Raw genomic sequence first — 23,669 nt, 5'->3', positions numbered from 1 at the left:
GTTACTAATCTCAAAAACTTGCTATGCAGTTAAAAAGCGCGTATAATTTTAATTTAGGACTCACAAGTCCAATCGAAAATCATGTTACTCAGGCTTTCGAAAGTATTCTCAATCAAGAGGACGTTTTCGAAAATTCCTGAGACACTGATTTGGAAGAAGTGGAATTTTCTACATCCCCATCAAGAAACTTCCCGAGCATTCCAATTTTATAACCAGACAAAAATTCTGCAGAAGCTTCTAGCTATCGTCCAATCAGCTTGTTTTCCTCGATCAGTAAGCTTTTTCAAAAAGTTATTTTGAAAAAAAAAGGTGGTCTACGTCGACGAAAATTCAATTTTTGCCAATGAATATCCAACTGTTTTTTAGAAATTCTCAAGGAATGTTCCACCGATTCTTCAGGAATTCCTCCAGCTGACCTTCCTAGAATCCCTATATAAATATCTTTTGTTTTTCCTAATGAGTTGTACAATGGTTGCTCTGACTAAAAACCCTCCAAACATTGTTCTAGGGATTCCCACAGCATTTCATCCAAGAATCACTGCAGTTGATTTTTCCATGGATATGTCGAGGAATTATTTAATTAAATCTTAAATCCTTCAAAAAAAATCACTCAAATTATTACCCAATGCTTTTTAGAACTGTACAAAGACTCAATTGACTTCTGAAATTAATAGTACGAAACTTGGCACAGGATTCGATTTTACAGTGTACTCTTAGTAACTATCCAACTCGAAAAGCTTCCATGGTTACGACTCGTAGTATAAAAATCATCATTATGCACCTGGTTGCTTCATATTTAGCAATTGCTCAACAACAAGAAATGATCCAGCGGCAACAAAATGGTCCAAAGGTGATTAGGACTGCATGCCATTCTCGTTCAAGTTTCTATGAAGTCGTTGTTCAAAAGTTGGAATCTATGACGAAAAGTCGATAGACGAAAGGTCGAAAGACAAAAGGTCGAAGTACAAAAGGTCGAAGTACAAAAAAGAAGGGAAAAAAGGTCGAAATTCTTTTTTCAAAGAAAGAAAAATTTCCCACCATGGAAATCATTTCGACCATAAACCCAAAAGTTGGGACACGAGTCTAAAATTTAATAATGTAAGGTGTTGGCTTATATCCAACCCGTTTCGATCGCATAAAATCGAATAGATCTGTGTGGCAGCATTTGATACACGGCTATCCCGAATACGAAATTGCCAAATCCGAAGAATGTCGCTATGGATTATGTCGGTATAAAACTTGTAGCTACAACGAGCTCTGAAGGTGTTTATGAAACATATTAAAAAAAAATCGACCCCGTCGTACCTTACAGCACTTGAGCCTTGATCTTCCAAATGAATTGGGAAAATATGACAAGGAATTATTCTAAGAATTTATTGAAAGGTTCCTCCAGGGATTCCACTAGGAATTGCTCTATGGATTATTTCAGATGTTCTTCCGAAAATTTCTCTGGGGCTTCTTCCAGGAACTCCTCCAGGGATTCCTCCAAAAGTTCCTCTACTGATTCCTCCAGAGGTTTTGCAAGTATTGCTCCAAAAATGTCTGCACTAACTACTCAAAGAATGCCTTAAAAGATTCCTTCAGGGATTCCACCAAAAATTGCTGTATGGATTATTTCATATGTTTTTCAAAAAAATCCTCCAGGAATTCTTTCAGCAAGTCATCCGTATATTCCTCCTTGAATTACTTTGTTGAGTAGCGCATTAGGGTTATTTTAAGCCAATCAACAAAGTAATTCAAGGAGGAATATCTGGAAGAGTTCCTGGAAATATACGATTAGATAGTTATCTTCAAGATCTTAGTAAACTTGAGCACTCACTTTGCTTTAAAAACTTTTTTAGAAACATCAGTTTGCTATTGTATTATGTTGTCCGTCCTTCTTTGCTACATCTTTCTTCTTAATATAAATATTTTTGATTGAGCCGCACTATGTTGTGAGTGAAAGAAAACTGAATGAAGCGAAGTTAACAATATTTGTAAGTTGACTATGAAATAGCTTTATTTTTCATTCTAACTCACACAAAACGTTTGAAATTCCAGGCTCTGGTAAAGGCAAACTTAAGAAATCGTGCTATTTGAGTAATACAATTTTTTCCAGTATTATCTTGATCTCTCTACTTCTTAGAGTATTAACTTATGCCATAGTTGAAAATCTACTTCGAATTTTTTGTAGTTATACAAGGTGAGATGGATAGCTACCCACAACGAAAAACTTGAAATCTGGGAATACTTTTAGGGGTTTACTTGCACATTGTTATAAGTTAAACATGCAACTATATACTGCATGTGAAATTTATTTGAATGTGAGTTGATTTATCAAATTATCCAGAATAAACAGTTTAGCTTCGTGACTCCAAACTGGCTCCGTAATGCCTTAAAGCGCTTGAGCCTTTGCAAACTCAGTAAGTTTTAAACAACTTTTTATGAAATGTAACTACTGTTCATCATTGGCAACATTTGAACATGATTGTATTAGAATGTAAAGAAGCATCTATTAAAAATTAAATTCTAATGGTCACGCCCATTGTGAGGGGCGTAATTCCAAATTTGATCGATCTTGTGACTTAAAATTACGCTCAGAGATTACAAACAACTTGAAAACCCCTACTGTGAACCAATGAATGTTTGATCAAGAAAACATTTCTTTTCATAATCACGGGAAATGGTGAGCACAGATTTAATGGTTTTTTTTTCTGATAATACCGGTCTTGGAAGCATCGTGGTAACGTAAAAAATGAACTTTTTGGCCCCATCCCTCTCTGTAAAGCTTTTTGTACGGAAATTTTAAAAAAAAATGTAGTCGAAAAGTCGAAACGCTTGAGTCTACCTCCTTATCCCCATTTGAGCGTTACGTAATTTGTGGACCGTGTCTAAGCATAAAGGTACGGACTAGCAATTTGCGTGTTTATAGCTTGTGTAATATTTGAAAATCTACCATACAACGAATTTATCTCCTTAAATTTATTGAACATTTTTAAAATATGGTAGAAGTGCGAAAAGATCTACGAAATATTATGCCTACCTAGTTATTTTTTGCCAAATTGTGGAGCTCAAAGAAGTGATGTTAGTTATGGCGCATTTGTTGAAGTTTCAATTCCAATTCATACTAAAATTTTTAATCCAGGTTGATACTAATATTTAAGATTGAATTTTAGAGAAATTCCATGAGGGGTTTCTAACGAATTCTTTAAGGCTCTAGTAAGAATCGATTATTTGTCAAAACTGAAAAAGCAGTTTTCTTCCAATTGATCAACACTTGGAGAAAAACTAGAACGTATTTTTATCATAACTGACAAACTGAATTAACGATCGTTTTTGTTTTACTAGAATACCTGTCCGTTCGAGAGAAATCTTCTTCTTCTTCTTTCTGGCATTACGTCCCAACTGGGACAAAGCCTGCTTCTCAGATTAGTGTTCTTATGAGCACTTCCACAGTTATTAACTGAGAGCTTTCTTTGCCGATTGACCATTTTTGCATGTGTATATCGTGTGGCAGGTACGAAGATACTCTATGCCCTGGGAATCGAGAAAATTTCCTTTGCGAAAAGATCCTCGACCAGCGGGATTCGAACCCACGACCCTCAGCATGGTCATGCTGAATAGCTGCGCGTTTACCGCTACGGCTATCTGGGCCCCGTAAATCTATTGTTTCATTTTTAGCAAATGATCGATTCTAATGGGATTCTTCCAGAGATAGCTCATCCAGGGATTCTTTTTGGGTTTCCTTTAAGGGTTCCTCCATGGAATTCCTAAAGGAATTCCGACTGGAATTAGTCCAAAGAGTGCTTCAAAAATTCTTCCAAAAATTCCTCCAGGGATTGCTTCAGAATTCCTTCGTGGATTGCTGTTTTGATTGCCTAAAAATGATTCTAATGCACAAGGAACGTTAAAATAAACAATTTTATAAAAAAAGCTAAGTACCCCTCCAGAGTCGCCCATGGATTCCACTAGGAATTCAACGAAGCCCTCCAAGTAATCATCCAGAGAATCCTCCAGAAGTCCCTTCAAGTAATCCTCCAGGGCTTCTTAGAGGGATTCCACCAGCAACTGCGCCAGCGATTACTTCAAAAATCCTTGCAAAATTTTTTTTAGAAATTCCTTTTTACTAGGGCTCTTATGAGGTCTGTTTGGGTATCCGGATAGGTCATCCTTGAGTCCTTATTACCGAAGTGAGAAAAACTAAAAAAATGAATATAAACATCCAAAATTAATCAAGAATCTCGTTTATTCATTCATCCAACCCACAAATCTCACATTCCACGCTGACTAGTTCTCGCTACGAATCTCTCCACACTCAGTCCTGGCACTCACAGTCCACCGATGAGGTGTTGCCCTATCACCAGGGACATCTCGGCAAACGTCCTCTGGTCGGAAGTATCATCCAAGATCCTCGGCCGCTGCTGCGGATAGCGATCCTTATGGCGCATCCTCTGGTTAGCCCAGCGGTCCATCAACTTCCCGGACGCACAAGTCCGCTTCCAGCCCAGGGTTTGGGCCGGCTTGTAGTACACCTCGGCACATTCCGTAGGGAAGAGCTGGGTGATGATGTGGGCGTAGTGTCGCATCAACCGGTGCGAGAACATGATGTTGTACACCAGGAACTGCTCCACGATACAGTGAGTGAGGGCAGCCTGAATCTTCCGGTTCATCGAGTGGTACGTGCCGTAGTAGGACAGGACCCACTGACCTTGGCGACTGGCTTGCAGCAGCTGTCGAAGCCCTTCGGCTGAAATGCGAATGGGGAGGTTTCCGGCCAGGGCGTTGGCCGTGGTGGGTTTGACCAGCGTTCCGTTCTGGATCGCTGGGAGGTGGTCATGCAGACGGATGGCTTGATCCGAGGCCTCCAGGGACTGCTCCGGTTCGAGGAGAGATGCGTCCGTGAGCAGTGGATCGTCTTCGTCTTCCAGTTTGATCTTCTTCGGTTGCTGAGGCATCGAGTCGGAGAGGATCATCGCCGGTGCGTTGGGCGGATTGTCATCGAGTTTGTTGTTGAAGCTCATTTCCGATGAGCAGTGGCGCCGCTTGCGGGAACCCACTTGCTGTAGTAGGACATTGGTTTGCAGTTCTTTTACACGGTGCTTGAAAACGATTTTCTGTCCCAGCATCCGCGGGTCGTTGAACAGTTCGTTTACCTCGGCGTCTTGAATCAGCTCCAGACAGCGAGTCGTGATGCCGCAGTCTGCAAATGGAAGGGATCAGAATTAATTCAAGTCTTGGGGAAGGGGATCTTTGATATACTTGTTCAATTAGTATGAATCAGTTATACACTTCAAATTCTCATCATTTTACGACCACTTTTTTACGACGGTTTCAATTAATGTTCAATATCTTCACAACTTATCAAATTTGACGGTCATGATGATGTACTGCAAATTTGTAAAGAAACTTGAAGACAAGATAAAGTCAACCCTCCATAACTCGATGTTGAAGAGACTATAGTGTTAGAGAGGTATCGTGTTACAGAACACAAAACCAGTGCAACTGCGATTCAAGGGATCATCGAGTTAGTCTTGAAAACTAACTTTTACTATGGTTCTCTAACTCGATATACAGAACATCGAGTAACGAAAAGTTGACTGTAATAAAATTGAACGTTCAATGATAGTAGAGTAGATAACAGCTACTAAACAAAGACTTATGAAGTACAAAAAAAGCTAATTCGACGGCTGCCAACACTGTTCGAAAGTATAAGTTAATTTCAGTGACAACTGAAACCGCTGCAAGACGTCTAATTCGAATATTAGGTGAATGTTAAATGAAATTAGATGCCATGCAAGTTTAATGCCATACAGGGTAAATGACGCAACATTAGTACAATAGCGTTTTGTCTAAAATTCTAAACATGACTTATATCACGGACTAGAGTGTCCATCCCGGGACATCCCGGGACAAAAAATCCCGGGATTTGACAAATTTCGGGATTTCCCGTTTCCCGGGATTTTTTTCTAATATCGCGAGAATCCCGGGATTCCCGAAATGTACGAAGAATTTGACGAAAATCACTAAATTTTAATGAAAAACAATGACAATTTTCCTCACTACCAACCTTTATTTGATAAAGTAGAAAAGTATAATAAAAATAAAATAATAAACGAGTTATTATTTTCTTGAAAAAAAGTTAGTTTACCAAGTAAGAAACACATAATCTTATATGTCTAGTTGCAAAGTTTTAATGCTTCTATTTAAAAGTAGACCTAAATTGCCGAAAATCGCAGTCAGTACCATCTGTAAAAAGTAGGCATTGAGAAAATGGACTGAGAAATTTTCTGGCTCGTTTTCCATATAAATATTCAAAACAAATCCAGGAGATTGGAACATGTTTCGATCTCAATGATCGCTGTTCACTCCGTTACTATTAGACTGGCCCAGCTCAGTATGGGAGAAAAATAAAGTTGTATAATTCCACGGGGCACCCACCAGGATTATTATTTAGGGTTAGAGGAAGACTTCCTGAAAATATCAGCTCATTTGGTCGTTCCATGAGCTTGCGCAATTGAATTGAAGATAATATGGGATTTTCAGCTCAAACATATGGGAAATAGAACATCATCTCCTGATTGGGTCACGATAATTATTGTTGATCGTGTTCAATTGCACTCAGAATGACAAAAACATCACTTGATATCATAGCGAACAATATTGTAGAAGATTGTATGATGATTAAAATTGAGAAAGTTGGCATTTTAGCTATCTGAAGTATATTTGCAATACTGCTTAGTATTTCTGCAGCATATCTCGATGGTAGCCACTTAGCGCATCATAGCCACCTATGACGCTGGGCGAGCTGCGGTAGAAGGTGCATGCATATAAGTGATTGTACGGGAGTGCTGATCTCAGCCTAACTTTCAACAACTGAAAGAGTAATAAAAATTAGCTTAAATCCAGTTACAACCTTCTGCAACTATATTCATTAGGGTATCAACTAGTAAATTTGTCATTCTGGGCTCAATTGAACGTGATTAACACTGGTAAACGGAACGAAACAGTGACATAGGGTCAATTTTCAATATATTTGAAACGTATATTCCATACAAAATTCGAATTGAATGCGCCAGCTGGGGGAGCAACCAAATGAGTTGAAATTTTGAAAAAGCATTTTTCTTACCCTAAGGTACATATCTAGGGGGTGCCCCGTTGAGTTTTACCACTTTTTTGGGCCAGGCTAGTTACTATTCTAAGAAAAACATAAAGATGATCAAATAACGATTCATTTTTATGTTACACGATGCGAAAATCTGCGGTGGGACTGACATGCATTTACTCTCACTATGGGACAATGCGACTTGATGTTTTTTCCTAGTTTTACTGAACAAAAAGTGATTTCTCGTTAGCGCAGCTGAAAGATCATTAGAAGTTAGAAGATATAATGAAAACTGATATGAACTCAATTTTGACCAAAATGCAGATAGAATTGACTAGCGATTCACGGCAGTAAACTTCAGTCTATAATGTTTAGTAATTAACTTTTTGCATGATCTACAATACCTTCAATGATTGTTAAACTTTTTCGTAGTCCGCGTTCCAGTCGGGTAGCGATCGTAGTAGTAGTAGTAGTAGTAGTAGAGAATTATCATTAGTTAGCTATAGCGTGGACGATTTGTACGCACAATTTCTTGAACTACTCTCTTCAATAACCGTGAAATGCACTAAATTGAATTCTTAGTTTATATTGTGGGCCTCGTGGCCGTGCGGTGGGTTCGATTCCCGCTTCAGCCATTGAAACTTTTCGTCAGGAATATTTCTAGGTTGTGCCACTGGAGCATGCTTGTCCGTTGTCTAGTGTTAAGTTACAGTCTGTGCAGCTAAATGGCTGAAGACGGTGTCCGTGTATTTTTATATTATCGATAACAATCACAAATCAATAGGTGAATTCGAGCAGGTTCAGGCATTCCTCGAAATAAAATCAGCTTTTTTCAGTCTCTCTAGTGAATGGTCCTAAATATTGGACTGTCGAAAATATCAATCGCATCATACCAGTTTGAGGTTCAATACGCTCAACCATAGAAAAACTGAATTTCGAGTTTGTTAAACTTTTTCGTAGTCCGCGTTCCAGTCGGACTACGAAAAAGTTTAACAATGATCTTTAATCATTTCTTTTGTTCTAAAGTTTTTATGACTTTTCAAATGTTTGAAGCAAATTACTTTAAAATAAATATAAATAAAAATGATATAGAGAATTTAAAAAATCCATAGCAAACCCGTAATTAGTCAAGCTAAATTTTGATTTTTGTTAGGTTACTCCATCAGAATAAAAAAAATCTTATCTGAAAAGCGATTTGCTATAATTATCATACTATTTTGAAAAGTTACATTATCTGTTTATTTCAGTGAAAAAAATCGTATTGTTAAATTTGTACATCCATTTCAACCAAAACGCTAATTTTGTTAAAAATTTTATATATCCCGGGATCCCGGGATTTCCCGGGACAAGCATAGATTTTTGTCCCGATTCCCGGGACGAGCAAAATGGCCGGGAAATGGACACTCTATCACGGACTGAGATTAAAGGTTAATGTGATAAAAATGAGATTTTCAGTGGTTACAGAAAAGTTTATAATCATTTCCAACCTCACTTTTAACCCTACCGAAATCTTATACAGGGTGACCAGCGCACCGGGAAATCGGGAAAACCGGGAAAAAGCCGGGAATTTCAAATTACCGGGAGAAAACCGGGAAATATACGGGAATTTCAATGAATACCGGGAAAATTTTGCATGCCAGGTAATGTTACAACCAGTACAACCAGTATAAAAAAATGCGAAAATGCGAACATAAAATAAACGTTCTTTAAGATTTATTCCATCCTCTGATACTTAACAAAGTAATGTATTAAGGTGATTATAAAACGAAGCAAAATATTGAATTTTCAAGTGCACAAGACTGGGGTTTTCAAGTCCTTGTGCTCTTGAAAATTTGAGGTGTGGCTTCGTTCTATAATCACCTTAAGGGAATGGATCTGGTGTAGTGGTAAGAATACACGCTGAGGACCTGGGATCGAATCTCATCTCTGAGACAGTCACTAATGACGCAAATAGTCAAAGTGACGACTTCCTTCGGAAGGGAAGTAAAGCCGTTGGTACCGAGATAAATTAGTCTAGGGCTAAAAATCTCGTTAATGAAGATATTGATATTGATTGAGTACTGCATAATAGTTTCGAAGGTAGAAAGTTTATCACCAGAGTATGCGAGGATCAAACGCATTTTCTGACTTTTAGAGAACAAAACTTCAGTCTTGTTTGCTCTAGTACATTGCACACTTGAATTGTTTTACGGATTCCTGTGAAATCTCAACAGCCGAACAGTTCGATAAAATAAAACGGAGCACGGTAAATTATTACAGTATTCGGTAAAAATTCACCGGAATCCGTAAAATTCCGACGAAATTATTTATTTCACCGAACTGTTCAACTGTTGAGATTACGGTGAAATTCACCGATTTCTGGTAAAATGAGCTTAGTGTGTATATGGGTCAGTACAAACATATGAAAAATAAAATGTACTATGCAGTAATGATATGTAAGAACAACTTTCTATGAATTTTACCTAAAAATCCTATCACTTGATACTTTAATATTCTATGGCTAAACATTTTTCGGAATCAACTTAGACTATTAAGACTGTGTGTCAGTTAAAAGTTAAAACTATGATTCATTCTAAGATTCACTAGGTCCTATCAAACAAACAATAGTCAATTTTGTTTACACTAAACGTTTTCATAACAAATTCCACGATTATTTAAATCGACAGACGATAAAATATCGTTTCATAGATCAGACACAACTTTAGCAGAAAAAGTATCACTTGATACTTCAATATTCTATGGCTAAACATTTTTCGGAATTAACTTAGACTATTAAGACTGTGTGTCAGTTAAAAGTTAAAACTATGATTCATTCTAAGATTCACTAGATCCTATCAAACAAACAATAGTCAATTTTGTTTACACTAAACGTTTTCATAACAAATTCCACGATTATTTAAATCGACAGACGATAAAATATCGTTTCATAGATCAGACACAACTTTAGCAGAAAAAGTATGGCCCAAATTTTGATGCGCGGAAAAACAATCTGATTTCTATCTAACGCCAAATAGAATGTTTTGACGTATGACCAAAAAACTTGTAAAAAAAAACATCAATTTTGAAATGGTAAAAATTGTAATTTTCGTTTTTTAGCTTTCAATTAAACCGGGAATATTTTTGAAATATCGGGAAAAAACCGGGAGAAAACCGGGAATTTGAAAATGACTTTTCACTGGCCACCCTGCTTATACGCCTCTTTCCTGAAAAGGACCGTAAATTGTCCTGGAGCGCGAATTTGGCCCCCCTCAGACTCCCTTGGACACCTTTGTACTTCTTCCGATCTTTATAAGTTGGTGTAGTTTAGGGGTCATATTGGGGTATAATGGTTTCTAAATGCCCCCTCACGCAATGCTCCATTATGACTCTCCTGTTACACATTATGAAGTTCAGGATAATGTTAACAGTGTCCAAACAGATCTCAAGGTGATCAAAATCCCGTTTCAGATTCGCTTATGACAAGCTCAACCTAACATAAGCCCCCACTCCCACTGTAATCTTGAATGCCCTCTGAAGAGTGCCGTAAATGGCCTTGAAATGTAATTCTGGTTAACCCTAAGACCCCCTTGAACGCATGTACACTTCTTTCGAAGCATATAAGCTGTTTTAAAAGGGGCTTAAAGTGAGGGAATATGATGTCTAAGGACCATGATGGATTTTGGTGGAATTTAATGAACACAACTTAAAACTGGTTTAAGATGTTAAACCTTGTTTGATACTATAATATTCAACATACAAAATGTACCAAAGAAACTTTTTCATAAAAAATGATCAACTTCAGATAACTTTAGCTTCTAAACCGGTTTTTGCTGAAACAAACTTCAAATTATCTTAGATTTAAAGAATTATTGAATCAATGTGTGATATGAAAACTATTGATTCTGCAGCTACAGGTACAGAATTTTAACAGTAAAAATGCACCAAGACAGAAAGTGATGCAGCCTGTTTTCTGTATCAAATCATTTATATGCTTTCAACGCATTTGTCCTTAATCATTCAATGAAGACAGCAACATGATTTGACGCATTGTTTTTCTGCTAGATCACTTTTTGTCTTTGTGTATTTTTACTCTCAGAATTCAGTTCTTCGCAGAAAAAAAAATGGTGGAGATATAGTTATTTGATATTGACCAGTTTGGAGAAGAAAACGATTTTAGTACATTTTATATACTATCGGATACAGTACATTAGCAGTGCTGCCAGCTAACAATATATTTTTGTATCCTGCATTAAACACTAGACAGCCACTCTTATCTTTCTCAGTAATCGAAGTTGCTATGTTTCTATAACATTGAAATATTTAGTTATTTTTCTTTTTGTTTGAGCAGTGTTGCCAGCTGTATAAAGAATGTTTCATAGCCTTATGTAACAATGGGTGGGAGCGTGTACGGACGTTAGAAAAATGTGGTTGTCATTTTGTTGCGTACAAAAAGTGTAATTTAGTTGAATACCTGATTTTTGTGAAGTAAGCATATGATATTTGAAGAAATATTTAGCTTTTGCTGCTAGTTGAAGATTGTTTGTAATTGAGAGCTGGAGAAATTTGATGGAGGGGGACACTGACCCAAAAAAAATGTCGAATATGGCAGCAGATGATCCTGATTAACAAGACTTCAAGCAGGTGTCCTGTTTCAATCATGGAGAACTTCTTGGACTTACGATTGGAGAAAGAAGGCGTTAAATATTAATTTGGTGAGAGAATTCCATTTGATTATTTTTGAAATGCTTGATGTGAACGAGTCAATTCTAGTTTTATGACAAATTTGTGTATGGATTTAACCATGGATAAGTATTTCACAGCGGGCAATTTTTCCGAAACATCATCACTTTTGCTACTTGGTCAGTCTCAATTTTGATTTTGGCAATGTATGAATGTCTATTCTTGCTCCTATGTTTCCCATTGATTTGTTTCATAATGGGAATAGAAATGTTTCCCTTTCATTTCAGCGAGCAAGTAATGGCGCTTAAGCCAAAGCACTCCCAACGGTTTTATCTATGCCCTGAAATGAAACGGTTGATACGGTTGTCCCCGTTTCTTCCTTCAAACAGTTTAGAAATTCTCGTCTATCAGATTATTCATGAGTGAATAATCTGATCGCCAGCAATTTCGAAACTATCTTCAATACAAAGTCTGCACAGTGGGCCTTGCCATTTTAATGTTTGTATCATATTACCAATTTGCTGCAAATATTAATGCTGGCAAGAAAATTCTGGAAGAAATTCCGCAATTTCCAGGATGATTTTCTATATTGGCTGTGTAAGCGCTTAGAATATAACAGAATAGAATAGTCATATGTAACAACTAGAGTGTCCATTTCCCGGCCATTTTGCTCGTCCCGGGATTCGGGACAAAAATCTAAGCTTGTCCCGGGAAATTTCGGGATTTCTCAATTTTTCAATAAAACTAGTATTTTGGTTGAAATGAAAGACCAAATTCAACAATACAATGTTCTTTCAATGATATAAAAAATTAATGTAACTTTCCTTGGGAATATGGTGACTACAACAAATTACATTTCATGTATGACTTTCTTATTCTAATGAAGAAACTTACCAAAAATAAAACTTAGCTTGACTATTTACAGGTTTGCTAGTGATTTTTTCGAATTCACTATAACACTTATGAATGAAAGTATGGTAAAGAATTAAGTCATAATATCAAAGCCATTTGATTCAGACCTTTGAAAAGTCGACAAAACTTCAATACAAAAGAAACGATTAAAGAGAATTGAAGGTATTGCTAAGAGTTCATTACTAAAAACTATTGACTAAAATTTTGGTGTGCTTTTAAATTTGCTTTCTCAGCCTAGGCTTATTAAACGGTGTTTCTTCTTTAGTAAATTGGTCTTATCATGAAAATAATTGCTCGTTTATACTTTATTCCATGATGTATTTCTTTTTTTATTAAATAAGGCTTGATAATTAGGAAAAATGTCATTGTTTTTCATTGAAATTTAGTGGTTTCCATCTCATTCTACGCTCATTTCGGGAAACCTGGGATGTCAGAAGTAAAACCCGGGGAAAGGGGAAATCCCGAAATTTGTCAAATCCCGGGATTTTTCATCCCGGGATGCACATTCTAGTAACAACGGATGACACTTCGCACATTAGAGCATTTCTTAATATCCCTTATTATTTGAGATATTCCACTTCTTAACAGTGTTGCTAACTTCCAAAAATATGTTGTAATATATACAATTGGCCAGTCCAAATTACATACAAAAAAATAAAATATGATTTTCCATATCTTCTTTACAATTAAAATAGTGTTCCGTGAAATTTTGAGCATTCTTGGTGGTGATTTGAGGTGCATCTTCATCGAATATAGAGAACTAGACATCTGTTTAAACTGCAAACTTGATCAACTGGTTATCACTCGCAAGTGACGAATCGATCAAGTTCTCAGCTCAAACCGCTGTATTGTGATTTGCGCTCTTGAATATTTGATATTTGGCTTCGATGCATCTTAACCCTAAAGGTGACAAAAAGACTATGGAGATTTATATGAAAATGCTCCAAATACTTGAATAGTTCCAATCACTTAGAAAAACATCTCGAAATGAAAACTTATTTTTGCAAAGCATAATAAAGAAAGCTACTAAAGAAAGAAATTTTTTTGGCTATTATCAAAGTGAGTACATTGTACTGTAAGCGTTGATGCGGTCTTATTTCAATAATATTTGAATAATTCTTGGCAACACTGTTTCTCCAACCAATCAGAAGCCAATCGCACGACTGCCTGTGTCAGATGATTGTAAACAAAAAGGCTAGCACTACCTCACCTATCCACTCTGGTTTTCTCCTTAAAGTGAGCCTATTAGTAAGCTCTATGTGGAATTATACTTCAGTGAACTTTCGCAGAAATCTCAAACAAAATCGATTCTAGAAGAATTTATTCATTCAGCAACTTTTTTTCATTTCATACTAACATCAACATGGATATGATAGTTCAACCGTTGTTAGCAGTATTCTTTTTGCATCCTATAAACTACAACGTCTTTAGGCTACCTCTAATCCTCTCCGAAAAGACTAAAAATTTGATAGAACTATAATCTCATCACATAAGCAGGTTAGCATTTAAAACTTTTTTGAAATGATTGGAAGGAGTGGGTTGTTTTGCTGAATATTTGGTATTTTGCTATCTTGTCGTGAATAAGGTAGTAGATTTAACTTTTTCGTTCCGTATGACCAATGTTGCCAACGTCGTAAATTGTGTTTCGCTTTACCGAACGCAATGGATAACACAAATTGCATACAATAACTTTGCTGAAGATTCGAACGTCGTAAATGATTGTGTTTCGCTTCACCGAACGCAATGGATAACACAAATTGCATACAACAACTTTGCTGAAGATTCGGGCTATCGCCAGTGGTTGAGCGCAAAACAAATGTTTCATGCTCACTGGCGCCATCTTGTAGCAACATTTTGTTTCAAACAATGATTTTGTTTCAACAGTGGCAAAACTGTTCAGTAACTCAAGCCCTTGAGTTACTGAACAACTTTGCCTAAGACGCCATCTTTATATGGATGCTGCGATATCTGCAAAACCAAAGTTTAATGCTTACTAACGAAACCTGGTGACTTGAATCTCATGGCTCAAATAGGGATAGCCCTTGACTTTCTCAACAACTTTGCCTAAGACGCTATCTTTCTAGATGAACAGGCTCCTAAGATATCTGCAAAACAAAAATTTCAAGCATACTAGTGTTGTCTGGTGGCAAAATTTTGAATCAACTAGCTCGAACAATGATAGCCCTTTGATTTACTGAACAACTTTTTCTAAAGGCGATATCTTTCTAAGTGGATTCTTAAATATACGCAAAACAAAAGTAGAAAATTCATGCTCACTGGCGCCGCCTAATGGCAAAATCTCGAATCTGAATAATCACCGCATGTCAGTTCTTGATCTTCTAAGCAACTTTGTTCAAGACGGTTTTTCAATATTTAATTTAGATCGTGAGATATTTCATGTGAAACATGAGAAAACAAGGATATTGTACAAATTAAACTAAATAATATTCAGAAATCCCTACTTATTTAGTTTTATAGATTTTACTTAAGCAGTGTTGCCAGCTATTAAATAATGTTGTACACTACATGAAAAGAAATTTATTCATTTTTTGCTAAACGTTCTATTTTTCTATTATGTTGTAAATTTAAGATTTTTTTTCAACTCTTTCCAAGCAGTGTTGCTAGTTACATGAGCATTTGTGCGTCGGTAGACTGTACGGCGTGCTACAGCTACTTCAACTTGGGCGAACTTTCGATATCGTTATCTTCAATATGTAACTAATGGTATCTGAATGTAACACGCCAATATAATTGACTCTTTCGATACCAATCGAACAGTAATGCCATCTAAAGCCATTTTGAAGAGTTCTCAATAAAACATTACTTTTTTAACGTCTTGAACGGTCTTGGAAAAAAAAAGGTCGAAGACGATCTGAACTCTCGCTTGTATGCTTCCCCGCATAATTAATTTCCTCGAACAATGTCAGCGTTAATACCAATCATAGTGTAATAAAAGTTGATTCACATACCCGACGACACACGGGTCTGCGGAATTGAGCGCGAACACGAGTCCACCAAACACGGGAGAGCATGCGCATTCTCAAACAACAACGACGCCTGTTGGGTTATACAGTACATGTTCAAATCGACTCGATTCTCAACGACGACAAAACGATACGATACGATATTATACTTACAAATCATCCTGTTCAATGAACTTCTTTGCATTCCCCACTCGTTGATGATTGTCTTCTCCAGCTCCAGACAGTCGAACTCGTCCATGGGTTCGATTTCGATGCCTTCTTCCGGTGGCGGTTCCATCGAATCTTTGTCACTCATTTTGAACGCACCACACTCCACCGGAATCCCGGTTTCAGGTTCAAATCGAATCCAAATCTTACTTTCAAAAACCAGAAATAGAAATTTTCAATCCACCACCCTTTTTATTTTTGCTCAGTCGCCCTAACGTCAAAGGAGAAAATCACATCTAACCAGCAAGACAGTCAAAATGAAAATGGCTGAAAACCCGACTACACAGTCAGACTGAACTGGTACATGCGTCAAAGTGAACGTGAGAGACATGTTAATGTGGCTGTTGGTTCTTCTCTATGTGTATTGTGCGGGGCTTGTAGAATCACTTTTATGATGATCGGAAAAGGCAAGGGGCTCTCCATTCGACTCGAGGTACAGAAAACACTTCATTCTCGATTGTCGTTCGGTCGGTCGGTTCTCTCACGACTATTCGCATTCGGTTTCATAGTTTCATCTCATAATCATATTTATAATGTTATGCGGTGCCCTGGTAGGTACGGAAATTTATGTGCACTAAGCACATTCAATTACCGACGCACAGTGGCGCATGGCCGGAGAAAACTTTAAAAATTGAAGTTCTTAAAGTTGCATATTTTTATTTTCTATAGAATTGAATTGAATTCCACTGTTTAATATTTTCCAAAGTTTTTAGATTAATCAGGTTTGCTTTCGATGTAGATGGACCAGGTTTCTTTTCGGCGACACATTAAGTGAGAACAAGTGAGTAATAGCTAATATTGATATGGACAGCTATAAGAGATATTAACTTGAAGGATATAAAAATTAAGAGATCAGTAAATGACATTTAAAATTTACTCCCGGAACAACATTGGCATATCATATTCTTGTAAGATCTGACCAACAGCTGCTCTTTCCATCACTGGCCAGAACTTCGCTTCTACTCGGGAGTATGTCTTGCTAACGTCAAACAGACTAAGTTCACTATTTCTATACAAGCTTCAGGGCTGGTAGCAGACTTCATTCTATTTCTTTTTCTTTTTAGAGACTTGATTTCTATTTTAGAGTAAGTCTCTATTTTCAATGGAAGGCCTCTAAAGTCTCTTCAATCGAAATGATCTCTTAAATGATCTATTTTCTTTCTCCTTTCAGAGAACTCTGATTTGAAATACCTAATCACGAATTTACACAGGGATCACTCTGAAAGATTTCCAAAATGCTATTTCAGGATTTCTTCCAGAGAATTCCAGTTTTCAATTGATATTGCCAATAATTACTCTAGCAGATCTCCTAAAGACTTCTGCAGAAGTTCTTCCAAGAAAATCTCCAAGGTCTTATTCCAAAGTTATTGTTATAATTTACATCCGGTTCTGATTTTGCATTTTGATAAAAAAAAACTTTCATAATTTTGAAACCCGTGCAAAAAACTAACACAATTTCTAGACGTTCATGCAAAAATAAGATTTTGGCAGTTAAAAATATACCTTGGCGAGTTCGCTACCGTTTTCGAAGAAATTCCTCAAGGAGATCCTGCGCCAATTTTTTCCGTTATTTCTCCTGCCATTTTCATCTTCAATTCATCTACGATTAATCTCAGCTATTGCTCCAAAATTCTTCTAGGAAATCTATTGATAACTCCTCCAGCAATTCCTAAAAAAAATCGACTGAAAATGTATCCAATATTGCATGCTCCAAACATTGTTCGAGTAATTTTTCAATCACCATGGATTCTTCAAAATGTATTATCTCGCATAACTTATGATCTCGTCCTTAAAGCCATCGATAACCGAGAGTACATATAGCTTGTAGTTACTGAAAAAACTGATTTACATGTTATTTGACAATTCTACGATGAATAGAAAATTCTCCTCTATCTCCCAGTGGTGATAGTTTTTATATCGGTCCATTATTTGCCGGAAAATTCCAAGCAATACAATCGGTTACCAATGGCTTTTAGACCGATATCATAAGTTAGGCAAGATTTGAAGCCTCACACCAGCCATTATTCCGACTATTTCTACATAAGCTTCTGTTCAATGTTTTTCAATAAATTTCTCTAGGATTTTATCCAGGGATTCAATTGATATTTTTGTTTTGTTCAAAAAGTCATAGAAATTGAGGAGTTTTTCAGAGATCCTTGCAAGAGTTGGCGTTAGCATTAGTGGTAGGTTAGTTGATGGGATACTAGCACAATTTTTCAAAGATCTTAGCAAGAGCTCATCAAAAACATCTACAGACATTACTTAGGATTTGTTTCAGCCAAACTTTCTTGATTTTCCAGGAATTTACCCAATAATCCCTGGCAACATTCCTCGGAATATTCTGGAATAATTTTTTGAGAACTTCCTTGGAAATATTCTTAAAGAATTGCCGCTGTTTTTTTTTTTTTGTAAAAACCATAGGATGAGTCTCTGGAGTAATGTCTAAACGCATTCTTAGAGAAATTTTTGGTTGAAATCAGTGAAGGCATCTCTGGAGAAATTGTTGTTGAGCCTTTGAAAATGTCGGTAACGGAAATCTTGGACGAAATCTTAGCGAAATTGATAGACAAAATTTGTGAAAGAATCCTTCTTATGATTCATCAAGAAATTCATGATAGAGTTTTTGGAGGCTCAGAAATTGAGTTATACTTGAACAATTCAAGGATGAATTCATAAAGGTATCTTGAACTAATTTATTGAAAGCCTCCTTTAGGAAAACCGAATGAATTAATGCATTCTTCAGGCAAATACCTGAATTAGTTTCTGATGAAATTTATGGAAAAAATCTTGAAAAAATGCATCTGGTAATACGAGTAGTAGTACTTGTAAGCTCTAAAAATATCAAAAATATTGATTTGTAAATATCTGTCTTGACTTTCTCAGTTTGAATTGTTTTTGTTTTCATGATTCCTGTATGGTCTCTTTCTAATTCTCTCTGGTTCCTATTTGGTGTCTTTTTGTTTTCAAGCATAAGGGTCTCTATTTTCGATGTACTCTGTCACTACCAGCCTGAAGTTTCTATTTATAATGAAAGTTTAGCATTGGATAGCATAGACTATGGTTATGATTCTAAGAAGTTTCTATTTTTAAGGCCAAAGTTAAATTGGAGCATATGTCAAAACTGAAAATGCAGTTTTTATTAATATTAATTTAGTTTATTCGACTAATTGAGAAAAGTAAAAACACAGTTCCTTTATTTCCCAAATATAACAGCTGTGTGGTAAATCTTTTCCGATATTTTGATTAATTTCGAGAAAACTGCTTTTTCAGTTTTGACATTTGGTCAAATTTTACTTGGGCCGTAATGGAAGGTCTCCAAAGTCTTTTTTTTTAACCAAAATGGTCTCTTGTTTTCACAGTCCATTCTTATGTAAAATTCCAGAGGCATCGTCCATTTATAATGTAACACCCCGACCGTAACACTTTGTGATGTTTCAGCCTTCTCTTCTCCCCCTCTTCCAGCGTTACATAAATTTGTGAATGGCGCCAGGGGCACCAGAGAAACCTTCAGATATTCTTAGGCAACTATTCCACAGGTTTATCAAAAATTTCTTGTCAGATTTTTTGAGGAATTGCTACAGAAATGTTTCTAGTGATTATTCCAAGATTTTTTCTGGAATACTTTCTAGAATTCCTTTAAATACTTCTCCATTAATATTTCTATGAATTCGTTCAGAAATTTCTTCAGAGCATTTTAACGGGATGCCTAACGGAGTTTCTCAAGAATTTGATCCAGAGAATCTTTGAGCTCTTTAACCCGTATAGGCCTGAGTGAAAGCAAAAATTCCAAAACCCTCACCGCTCAGTGAATTCTTGATGGATTCAAATGATTTTTTGTCAGTATACTGGCACACATATCTAGTTTCTAGAAGTGGACAGAGGAACGCGGAAATATTCCTGTGGTCAGAGTTATTGCGGTGGATCACTGGGTCAGGTCGGGTGAGAAGGGTACTGTGCGTTTGTGCCCCTGGAGGTAGGCAAATTTCAAGTCACAGATAATTTCCGGAATCGGTTATAATGTGGCCAATACATGACGGAATTTTAAGAAAATTGCATCAGTGTAAACCTTTTGAGAAACGATTTAATTGGATAACTATGAGTTCTGCATTTGATTAATCCTACAAATGACCATTTTCGGGTCCAGGGACGCCTCAAACTGTGGCCAATTTTTATCTGAACATCTGTGTCAAGCTTATAGGAACGCATTTTAGAGCACAATTATGTTCGAATTCTATTTTTCTAGAATTCAAACGGATTAGTATCCAACAAATCTATAGCCGGTTCTTCCTGGCATTACGTCCGAATGGCCACATCCGGTACATTTTAAACGGTGCAAAACTCTTCATTTATACTGTTGAATGTCAGATCTTAATGATTTATGCAAATTAAAATGATTGTCGTAGCAAATAAATAAAGGTAACTTGGCATGTCCCAAAAAATAGCCCTTTTTTACCCGACTTGACCCAGTGACCCACCGGAATAACTCCGGCCACAGGAATATTTTCGAGTTTCTCTGGCCACTTTTAGAAACTAGATATGTGGGCCAGTGAACTGACAAAAAATCATTTGAATCCGTTAAGAATTCTCTGAGCGGCGAGGGTTTCAGTATTTTTGCTTTCACTCAGGCCTATACAGGTTAACGTTTCCTACAGTAACTTCCACAGGGATGAAAATTGTGAAAGGGACTGTTATAGTTTTCTCCAGTGGTTCTCCACCGATTTTTACAGTCGTTTGAAATTTTCTAAAAATTCCACAAAAAAAACTTTCAAGTTTTGGATTGTTTTTTTTTTTCAAGAAACTTTCGATTAATTCTCCGAATATTCCTACGAAGTTTTTCAAGCAATTTCTTTAGAAAATTACCTCAGTAGTTTCTGAAAAATATTCTTGACAATTTCTTGGAGACATTTCTGTCAGAATTTATGGATAAATTCCTGGAGCACATCCTTAGAAAAATTATTTTAAACTTACAGGAAGTATTCCCAACAGAATCTTAGGAAGAGTCTTTCAAGTTATTTTTGAGAAGCAATTATTGGTTGAAATATTAAAGAATTCCTCAAAATAATTTTGGAGTGCATCTTAAGAAATCAGTGGAGCCATAGCTGATAAAATTACTGCAAGAATCTCTGAATGAATTCTTGAATGACTTAGGACTTCCTCGAAACAATTTGGTATGGTATTTGGTGGAATTTCTGAAAAAAAAGTCGTTGTGGAATATTTAGAGCGGATTCTGGGATTATCTGTGGAAAAAATCAGGTTAGTTCTTAAAGATATTTTGGTCCAAAACCTTGTAAAAAATCCTTAGTTAGTCCGTAAGAGAATCACTAAACGCACTCATAACGTAATTTTCGGGGTAATACCTGAAGGAAACATAAGACAAAAACGAAGCAGAATCCTTTTGTTTCACTTCGGAAACACTTATTTGGCCATAATCTTTGGTCAGTCCAAAAAAAAAGTCTAGATTTTCTTTTGAGAAAATTATGAAAAATATATGAAGTAATACGAGCAGTAATATTTATCGTATTGTTGCAAGGAATACAAAAAAATCTCAAAATATCCTTAGAGTAATATCTGGTTGAATTCTCACTTATCTTCCTGTTTCTTTTTTCATAATGCCTGACACGAATGCCATATGTTTGGTGAAGTGTCATTAAGAAATAATAATAATAATAATTTTTCATAATGAGGATAGAATTCAAATTGGATCACTGAAAAGATATATAATTTGTACCTCTGCTTACATTTTATGTTTATTTATTTTTGGGTTTCGTTCAAATATCTTGTAAAAACAGCATTTTATCTATAGAGTAAGGTGGGGCAAAAGTTCGACCTTAGTGGTATAATCAAAGTTTCCAGGAAAACAATAGCAGTTAAAACAAAACAAATACCATACAGTGAACCTTCAACATATTGGCTATAATTTTGCTGAACAAACTTGTGTCAAAATATTTACCTATTTAAAGTTATAACAGTTTCAAAATTGATTGTCTTATTCGAACTTTTGCCCCACCGGTGGGGCAAGAGTTCGAATCTAGTGTGGGGCAAAAGTTCGCTGGCTAAAACACTAAATATCGATCCTTTTATGACAGGCATACTTTACACCAGCCGTAAACTCAAGTTTTCCGAAAAATACACACTAAATTTTCATCAAAAAATTGCCCAAAACCGGGTTAATTGTAATATACTCAAAAATAGCAGTTTTTCGCAAAACTAAGTGGAAATGTAAAATTTTGGTGACAGTTTTCACACGATCTGACCAATTTAACTAAATTTGAAGATAATATGTGGATTTTAGGCAATTTGAAAATTTTTGCGTGATTTTATACATGGGTCGAACTTTTGCCCCGCTGATTCGAACTTTTGCCCCACTATGGGCCAAAAATTGTTTTCAAGCATTTATGCAAAATCCAATACACGTCAAAGCAACCTTATGATAGGCCTAGAAACGCCCTTACATAAAATATTGAAAAAGATTTTATCTTCAATTGGTTCCATGCAACGAAAGTTTGACCAAAAATTACAATATTCACGTTGAAAAACAACAAATAGCCATAACTTTTCCAAATCTCAATCGATTTTTATGATATTTGGAGGAAAAGTCTCTTACTTGAATAGCATTTGAACCACAATGACATATATAAGATTTGTTTTGAATTGAGCTAGAAATCTTAAAAAGAAACTCTTACCCCACTCGAACTTTTGCCCCACTTTACTCTACTTCTAAAAAACGTTAGAATGCAGAACCACATACGCACTTCCACGATTCACTTTGGCATGGGGGGGTTTTCTCGACAGAATTGTCTGAAAATTTGCAATAATGAGCGCTTCAGTACGACGCATATTTTGGCCAAATATGAACTATGTAGCTTTCAAAAATCCCCACTGCCGAAGTGAATCAAAAGTACAAAGAATAAGGCCCCTATTCGGACTTCGAAAAATAAAAATTAAAAATTTTTGTTTGAGGATTACTTTGAGCATCAAGTAAAGTTTTGTCGTTTTCAATCGATTTGGGCCACTTTTGAGTTTTTTTTTTTCGAACTTTGTATAAAACTGCGCCACTGTGCAAGGGCTGAGAACGGAGAGCGAAATTCCCGCGCGGTCGTTTTGAATGCTGGGGGTAAATCATAGCCGAGAAGAGTGGAAAACGTGTTTGTTGGTTGCCTCTAGTAAAGAAAAGACGATCTCAAACCCAAATGTGCAGGAAGGGCGGGTAGTTTTAAGAGAGAGAGAGCGAATGTAATGTAATGCATTGAAAACAATCTAGTTTCTTGGTTTTGCTATCTGTCTGCATGAGAAAATCATTGCTCCTTGTTCGATAGCTGCGATGCTCAGGATTGGATAGGATTACGTTTTTGTGGGAATCGCATCACACTCTGGTCGGTAATAGAAGAGATGCAGAGCAGAAGACACTGTTTTGTGTATGATTCTTAGGAACAGGGATTCTCAAACTAGTTGAAGTAAATTCAAATTTGAACATCATTAACATCAACGATCCTGAAGTTTCCTAGCGGGCTCTAGGTTTTTTTTTTTAAAGATACCGATACGTCAATGCTTCCAGTGGGCATTTGCCCTTGTAAGGAAGCACCACACTAGACAACGGACTATCATGCAACGCCCAATGGCACAGTCGGAAAACATTCCTCACGAAAAGTTTTCCGGTCTGAAGCGGGAATCGAACCCACACTCCTTAACACGATGCGGCTAAATGCCTGGTGACACTAACCGCACGGCTACGAATCCCACGTGTTTCAAAGCAAGTAAATGGTGTCTAAAGTACATTTTTTAAGCAAAATTATTTCTAAAGTCAATTTTTGAAGGATTTGTCCAGG

General features: G+C 36.4%; 2 protein-coding genes across 4 annotated transcripts in view; one reads left to right on the top strand and one right to left on the bottom strand.

Moving 5' to 3' along the window:
* Positions 1-23,669, top strand: part of LOC110675582 (serine/arginine repetitive matrix protein 5) — a 135,638-nt gene that overhangs the window by 62,927 nt on the left and 49,042 nt on the right. The window lies entirely within an intron of this gene.
* Positions 4,207-16,293, bottom strand: LOC5568102. The gene is made up of 2 exons (XM_001651991.2): positions 15,790-16,293; positions 4,207-5,179 (listed from the first exon to the last, which is right to left on the bottom strand). The coding sequence occupies exons 1-2, from the start codon at positions 15,929-15,931 to the stop codon at positions 4,308-4,310; spliced, it is 1,014 nt and encodes a 337-aa protein (XP_001652041.1). The 5' UTR covers positions 15,932-16,293; the 3' UTR covers positions 4,207-4,307.

This window comes from Aedes aegypti, chromosome 2 (assembly GCF_002204515.2).
Source record: "Aedes aegypti strain LVP_AGWG chromosome 2, AaegL5.0 Primary Assembly, whole genome shotgun sequence".
NCBI lineage: Eukaryota > Metazoa > Arthropoda > Insecta > Diptera > Culicidae > Aedes > Aedes aegypti.
Note: the sequence above shows the minus strand (reverse complement) of the source record. Positions and strands in the feature narration are given on the sequence as shown.

Coding starts and splice junctions, on each gene's coding strand:
- LOC5568102 (XM_001651991.2), bottom strand. CDS start 15,931: ATGAGTGACAAAGATTCGATGGAACCGCCACCGGAAGAAGGCATCGAA. Junction 5,180..15,789: donor TTCATTGAACAGGATGATTT/GTAAGTATAATA, acceptor TTCCATTTGCAG/ACTGCGGCATCACGACTCGC.